General features: G+C 38.1%; 1 protein-coding gene across 2 annotated transcripts; it reads right to left on the bottom strand.

The window, feature by feature from the left end:
• Nucleotides 1-273: 273 nt before the first annotated feature.
• Nucleotides 274-5,055, bottom strand: LOC105050779 (uncharacterized). 2 transcript variants are annotated; one of them, XM_073261582.1, is made up of 3 exons: nucleotides 4,660-5,055; nucleotides 1,175-4,156; nucleotides 274-852 (listed from the first exon to the last, which is right to left on the bottom strand). In XM_073261582.1, the coding sequence occupies exons 2-3, from the start codon at nucleotides 4,125-4,127 to the stop codon at nucleotides 473-475; spliced, it is 3,333 nt and encodes a 1,110-aa protein (XP_073117683.1). In that variant the 5' UTR covers nucleotides 4,128-4,156; nucleotides 4,660-5,055; the 3' UTR covers nucleotides 274-472. The 2 variants fall into 2 exon arrangements, with proteins under 2 accessions (XP_073117683.1, XP_010929233.1); XM_010930931.3 differs by having other exon boundaries at nucleotides 1,175-5,055.
• Nucleotides 5,056-8,308: the final 3,253 nt, after the last annotated feature.

The raw sequence follows: 8,308 nt of genomic DNA, 5'->3' as shown, positions 1-8,308 counted from the left end.
TTTGCCAGCCTTTTATCGTTCCAAAAGGGGCCACGACCGAATGCAAGACCTTGCTAAACAAATAGACATTTGAACCTAGATTAAGCCAATTACGCCTGCTATAATAATTCCTATTGGCCCATAACCAGATAATTACTGTGTTTGATAGTGCAAGCAAACTAGTAAGACTCGGCACAGAGTCCAGCGCTGGCTGGAAGAATAATATATGCACAAAAGAACCACACAATATACAGAGAGTTTACAAGAAACACTGATACCGCACATATGATCACATCCATGAAATAAGGCAATTTTAGATTTTGTTTCTACATATCTCCAGAGTCAAGTACAAAATATGACGATACAGAAACTCTCTGATTCATGCATATTATCAGTGTTTGTACACCATACTATCTCATGCAACACTCACTAACAACAGTTTAATAATCTGAGGGATGAAGTGACGAGAGTACCCAAAAGTCCCAGCAAATACCTATGGTACCACAGATCCACATTTCCCCTGTTTAGGCAAATCACAAGCTTTGGACTTGATATCCATTACCTCTTTAACGACATCCCACATCAGGGGTCTCTCGCTTGCCTCCTTAGCTGTGCATCTCATAGCCAATGAAAGCACTTTGCATACTTCTTCCATTTCCATGGAGCCAACGACGACTTCATGCATAAGATCTGGATCGGCAACCACTTCAATTTTATCACCACCATTCAACATGGAACTTACCCACCTTACTATGTCCGTATTTTCAGGAAATGATGGATCCAGTGCCTTCTTTCTGGTTATCAATTCAAGTAAGACTACTCCATAGCTGTAGACATCTGATTCCTTGCTCTTTCTGGTTGTAAATGCAGTTTCTGTTGCAAGGCATGGCAATACGACTTCAACATATGATTCCAAGAGATTTTTACTTTCATGTATAAACAGCAGATGGTAGTTTTGATAGATGTTATCTTGGTGGCTTGGAAGATTTGTACATCAAGTTTTACAAAGAGGAAAATTAATAAGTTATACCTGTCCGCATAACCATTAAATACCAACCTACTCATATATGATGGGAAAGGTTGTTCTGATGACAGCAATACACTGAAGAAATAGTATCTCCTATCATTGCATTGAGAATAGTACAGCTAATACATAGGTACAGGAATTCAAATAAAAGCATCATCAAGTCCTTACCTGGAGATATGTAACCAACGGTGCCCATGATGGCAGTGGAATGAAGGGAAGCAGAAAGTTGATCCATGAGCTTGGCAATGCCAAAATCTGAGATATGTGGCTCCATCTCTGAGTCCAAGAGTATGTTCTTAGGTTTAATATCACGGTGAATAATAGCTGGATTACAGTCATTGTGAAGATATGCCAGCCCTTGAGCAGTTCCAAGAGCTATTCTGTAGCGCACCTTCCACTCTAAAACAGGAGCTGGTTTTATCTCATGTAGGATATCATGAAGGCTTCCATTCTCCATGTAGTCATATAATATCAACCCATAGTCGCTTCTCAGCCAGAAGTCTGCCAGTTTCACCAGATTCCTGTGCCTGATTTGTCCAACTGTTTGGATTTCTCTCACCATACTTAAACTTGTTCCCTTCTGGCCTGCAAAATCAAGCTTTTTTACAGCATAAACTTTTTCTGGGCTCAACGAAGCCTTGTAAACAGTTCCATGAGCTCCTTTCCCTAAAGCATACTTCTCATTTAAGTTCTCAGTGGCTTCCATTACTTTATCCAGCAGGAAAGAAGGACCCTCATGTAAAGTTGGCCCTTCCTCTTTTGCTGTCTGTCTACACCTAAAGAGAACAAATCCGAACAAAAGAAATACCAGAACACCGACAAGTGACAAACCAAGAGTTATCATCGCAGTCTTAATCTTTCTAAGGCCTTTAGAATTGCTTGATGGACCACAGGGTTTTAAAATAGTGGTATTTGTGCAAGACAACTCACCAGCCTGACAATAGATACAAAGGTCTGGATTTCCCATAAATGAGCTTGGTGAGAAGTTAAGAAACTTCAGCCATTTGTCTGGTAGTGGACCTTTAAATTGATTAAATGAAACATTCACTTCAAGCAGCGAATTGAGATCATCCAAGGATTTTAAGCTTCCTGTCAGATTGTTGAGAGATAAATCCAAGCTCTGTAATCTTTTCAAATTCCCTAGTTCTGATGGAATCTGACCTGCCAGTCTGTTTTCACTGAGGTTTAAAGCTATTTCCAGATTCCGTAATGCACCCAATGGTGAAGGGATATTGCCTCCCAATTTATTTCCCCCAAGCTGCAGCTCCAGTAGCCTGTCAAACTGTGACAGGAAACTTGGAATCCCTCCACTGAACTGATTGCCTTGCAGTATCAATCGAGAGAGCACTGTTAAGTTTGTTAAGCTTGGCGGAATCGAGCCATTCAAAGAATTGAAACTCAAATCCAGCAAATACAATCTACTGCAGTGCGAAATCTCCAGAGGCAACATACCATATAAATTGTTGTGAGAAAGATTCAGAACTTGTAGATTTGCTAGCCTTCCAATTTCTTGAGGGATTGGACCAACAAGCTTGTTCCCTGACCAGTTTATCACAGTGACGTCTCCACAATTTCCCAGGCTAGGAGGAACATGCCCATTCAAATTATTGAAACTTAAATCCATATATGACAGGCTAGAAGATTCCACAAATTCTGGAATGGAACCTGTGAGGTTGTTATTATGGAGATTCAACCTCCACAAAGTTGAACAGTTCCCAAGACCTACAGGCATGCTACCATTGAGCATATTAAAACCCAAGTTGAGAACTCTAAGTTCTTTTCCAATGCAGATATTTGGTGGTATTCCACCAACAAAGCTATTGTTAGTAAATTCAATCTGCACCAAACTACTATTGATACCTAGACCTTGAGGTATGACACCTGTAAACTGATTATTGAACAGAGAAATGTTTCTCAGATTTCTTAACTCCGTCACCTCCAAAGGCAGCTCCCCAGAGAGATTGTTGTCATAAATTAGAACATGCTCAAGACTCTGGATTCGCCAAATCTCTATAGGAACCTCTCCAGTCAAGTGATTATCAAACAGAAAGAGCTTGGTCAAATTATTCAACTCACCCAGTTCCCTTGGAATAGCCCCTTCCAGCTGGTTCTCATACAATTCTAATGCAGTCAGTGATTGACATTTCCCTATCTCTGTTGGAATGGATCCTGATAAAGAGTTTTCAGATAGGTAAAGTTTTGTAAGCTTGGTCAGGGAACCAACTGAAGATGGTATCTGGCCAGACAGTCTGTTGCTAACAGCACTAAAGACCGTCAAACTACTGCAATTTCCTAGTCCTGCAGGGATCTCACCTTCCAATCGATTAAATGACAAATTTAGCTCTTCCAACTTGCAACTTCTTGAACCAAAAGAAATCCTCCCACCTAAATTATTAGTATGGACATCCAAAAATTTAAGCCCTCTGATGCTATTTAAAGTTTCTGGGAGAGGACCAGTCAGCCGGTTATCAAACAGATAGAGCTGTTCTAACTTGGTACAGTTTCCAATTGAATCAGGCAAGACACCAGACAACAGATTGTCACTCAGCCAAAGGTCCTTGACCCTGCTCATATTTCCAACAGTACGAGGAATCGAGCCAGTGAGATTGTTTTGACTGAGATAAACTGTTTCCAGATGGTAAATTCGAAACAGAGGATCTGGTATTTTTCCAGTAAGGAAATTTCCATAAAGGGATAGATAAGACAACTTCTTCAAGTTCTGGAGGGTCTCCGGTATCTCACCAGAAAGGAAGTTAATTGAGAGGTCCAAGTGCTCCACGAGGGTGCAATTGCCCAAGTCTGGTGGGATCAGTCCAGAGAGAGCATTGATACCGAGATCAATCCTTCGCAGATTTCGCAGCAGTCCTATCTCTGGTCGCAATCTGCCTGAAATCCCTCTCTCTGCAAGATCGAGAGACACCACATGGCGCCTTCTGTCGCAACTTATTCCCACCCATTTGCATGGAGTTGGATCAGAAGATTTCCAGGTGGAATTTATGGAGTGTGGTAAGATCAGGCTTTTGGTGAGGGCCAGGAGGGCTATTCCATCGGAGGTCAAACCCAAGGATAGTGGAATCAAAGCCAGGAGCAGCAAGGAGCAATGCCAAAGAAGATAACCCATCTCGTAGATGTGGTAAAAATTTGAAGAAGCTAAAAAATAAAAATTGGATTTTTTTTTTTTTTTAGCTAGTGCTGTTAAAACTGAAAACAGTAAATAGAAAATCCACAGAAAAAGAAATATTTTGGATAACACAGCGGTTTTGCATCACTAATAGGCAACGTACCAAAAAAGGAAAAAGAAAAGAAAGAAAAGAGAGAGAGAGAGAGAGAGAGAGAGAGAGAAGATGAGAGCGCTGGGTTACAACTGCAGGAAGAGTTATGAGCGATGCCAAAAGAAAAGAAGTAATTCTGGGAAGGCCGACAGAGGTGAGGAAATCTAAGGAGGAGGACACTTTTTACTACCTTAATTGCAAGAGCTACTCCAAGCAACGCATGGAAATTTAACACATACCACGGGAACAAAAGAAAGTTATGGGTAACTAAAAAGAAATGTGATTCAAGACGAGCGATGAGTAATTCAAAAACGAAATGATCCCGTTTCTCAAAAAGATCACAAGAACAGAAGAGATCGAAGAAAAAGGAGGGATCTTTACTTTCGTCGGAGCTCTTCTAGTGCTCGAATGGTGTAAAGCTCTTGATTCTCGTTGCCTCCTCGCTCCAGCGTTCTTCCTGCTCAAAGGGATAGAGAACACAAAACCCGAGTGACAAGATTAAAGAGGGACAGAATCACACGACCTAGTGTAAACCAACTCCAGGAGAGATACGAGGCATTTAAATCTCTGGTATTTTGGAATTTCTTGATTTGATACTATTATATTTCAGTGAAAAAGGCACGCGTTTTTTACTTTGAGCAACGACGGAAGAAGGCATTCAGACCAAGCCAACATGCGCTGGATGTTGCGTCACCTGTCGATCTATCTTCTCAAAACACGATGTACAGACAGACAGGTCACGGGTACTTCCGGGCAATGCCTGGTGCTCGGGAGAGCAGAAATTATTCGATGGGCCTGGTCCAGTGGACCAGCCCAATTTAAAGTCGCCACGTTTCTTCTTCTGCATTTTGAAAAATGCAAGACAGAAGGATGGCAGCCCGGTGTTTGGAAGTCGCGATTAATTATTCAATTCACATTCAATTGACAATGAGTGGAAAGGGAGAGATTATTTGTTGGAGAAAAGCAGAGATAAGAAGGAGGGAGGGAGAGAGACAGAGAGAGAGGGAGACGGGTAAAAAACCGGATTTTTACCGCAGGTCAGAGCATCGGAGCGTTGTTGGGGCGGAGTATCGGAAGACCAAGTGACGGAGCATGGATTAGGGTGCGAAGGAGACCGAAAGGGGAGTCAGAAGGCACAAATAGAGTATTTTCCTCTACAAAAAAAAAAAAAAAAAAAAAACCCTAAAAAAGTCTAAAGTAAAAATTTCTCACTTCCAATTTTTTCAAAAATAATAAATACCTTTATAGAAAAATAGAAATATACTTCCCAACATGTTTTCTGCTTCAACATCCATGTTTCTGTTTTTAAGAAAAATCATACCAAACAGGATCCAAATTAATAATTTTCTTGATTACCATTCAACCGTTGATACATCACAATTCATGCAACGTTGCCACCAAAATATTTGTCAGAATAATGTGTTCCGCAGCTTATACCCCAATGAGTAAAAAGGTCATCCACCATTCAAGTTAGATATATGAGAGTTTGATTTGATGAGAGTTTAAATTGATAAATTCCGCAATGCATTCGACCCCGACCCACTGAATTACCGCCAATCAAGGCAAAACAGGCTGCGCGCGGGGACCAGTTTGAAGCAGAAGGAAAAAATAATAAATGAAGATGCTGATGCACCATAACATTAGGAAGCAAATGATAAAGACAACAGGCTCTCCATTGTCAACAAAAGTCAGCACTCATGGAATCAACCAAGGAGTCTCACATCCCTATCGACCGTCCCAAAGAAAGATTTGATTAGACCTCTTATTTCTCGAGGTCCCTTGGGTAGAAGTATGTTGGATAATTTGATAATTTTTAAAAATTATTTATCTAAAAAAATAATTATGAAAAAATAATTTTTATTATATTTGATTGGTGAAAAAATTATTCTCGAAAACGATACTAAAAAAAGATTATCACATTTGATTGAAGATAATCCTATATAAAAATATGATCAAATTTATAAATATGCACATCAACATATAGGAACTTTTTAATGTTACGATAATATTGTCATCTCTAATCAATTTTTATATAATGATTATAATCACATAACTTTTTACATAACGCCATGCATCTTAATTTTTTTATAAAAATTCTTATTAAATAAATTTAGAAAGATATCAAAAAAAATTCAATGACTACGTTGGAGGTATTTTTGTTAAGTATGTATTACCATTACTGAGAAATTTATCAAATACTAACCTCCGTGGTATTTATTTTACTTTCTTTCTTCGAAAAGTAGATACAGGATCTATCAATTTTTTTTTCATTTCTCTTTTCCATATTTCATACCAAACATAGTCATCCGATATGGGATTTATTTTTCCATACTAGATTAATTCCAACCAAACAGACTCTTAATTATTGTAATTTGAATCTTTTTTTTTTATTTTTTTCCCCGATGAGGGTTTAATTATTATACCTTATCCATACAATAATTTCTCTTAATGAGGGAGAGGGGGAGTACAAAGTGTGCCCCCTTGTAGCAACAATTTTAACAATGATATTTTCTAAAGGCATTATATACCCTAATCATACATCTTTAATAGTCCTAATGCAGCAGAGAGTGTAGCTGATAGATATAATGACCAGTTGGATTATATCAAGCCTTGCAAAAATTAGAAGATTCAAAACTTTGCACTGAATTTTCTATAAATTTTTCATTAGAGACAAATATCAAATTTATTTAAATTTATATATTTATATTAGAAAATTCTAGCATATTTTCTTATTATGGAGTCTTATTTTGAGTATGATCCTATATTGAACTTAATACCCAAATTAGGGTTGGGATCATGTCCTATACATTCATGTCTAATACATTGCATGGAGTATTCTTTTAACATGTTAATAAGATTTTTTCGAGAAAATTTTCTTCACCAAACGAAGGGTTCTTCAATCTAGTTGAGTTCTATTTGTATGTTAATCTTCCAAGTATTATTCCAACGATCAAATCACCCTTTTTTCCTTTTCTGCTGTGTGAACTCCTCAACAGCAAAGATGAGTTTTCTACGGCTTAAAGTTACAAGGGTCAAAGGAAAAACTGCCCTAACTGCAACTCAAAGTTCTTTATTTTTTTAAAAAAAATATGTATAGATAAGAAAACAATAAGAAACAAAACTTCAAAAAGGAAAAAGCTAATCATGAAAGTAACCATAAATATCCAATTCCACATCGAAGTATAACAACTTCACCCAGAAAAAAAGAGAAAAAACTAGGTATCCTCAGTGCTCAAATGTCCATTTACCATCAATAGATTGGAAGTTCAATTCCTATAGAGGTCACCATCACCAAGAATATTGAAACCTTCAAAAATCAAAGCATAAAATATATAAAATATCGACATAAGCATGAAATAAGCCCATCTTGAATATTCCAGAAAGATTTCACACACAAAACCTCCAACTACCACTACCACCACATCCGAGTCCACCAACTAGGGGGCAAAATATAAAGCTATTCAAACCTAATATCTGATAATTAAAAAGTGATTTGGATTATCTATCCATAACCATATTAATTTCTGTTCAACGGCAAAACCATGAAAAGTTGAAAAACAAGAGAAGCTAGCTCCTCCAAGATGTGATGTTTCACAGGTCAATAGAACATACAAAAGAACTACAATTCAAGCATGAGCTAGCTACAACTTGACCAGGAAAACGGAAGTCTGCATCATGGCCTAGCACTAAGGGAGAACACAAATGGCAGATCAGTTAGGATGGATCTTTCAAAAATGGATTGCACTCTCTAGAAGCAATGCAACAAAATAGGACAAGCAAACCAAGTAGTTGATCTTTATCAACAGATTCTGGATGAAAGCAAGGATGGAAACTTGCTTCAACTTAATGTTTAAATAATGTCAGAGAGACCGGAGGGCAGTGCCAAAAGATTTTTTTTTAAAATAAAGGAAGCATTCTAAACAAGCTGAATGGAATCTTATCTCTATAAGAATATTTTACAAGCCATGCTAGACCCTTTCAATCAAGGTTTACCATACCATGCCGAACCGGCCGGTACACCCAATCTCGT

Source organism: Elaeis guineensis, chromosome 8 (genome assembly GCF_000442705.2).
Source record: "Elaeis guineensis isolate ETL-2024a chromosome 8, EG11, whole genome shotgun sequence".
Classification (NCBI taxonomy): Eukaryota; Viridiplantae; Streptophyta; class Magnoliopsida; order Arecales; family Arecaceae; genus Elaeis; species Elaeis guineensis.
This window is presented reverse-complemented; position numbering and strand designations above follow the sequence as displayed.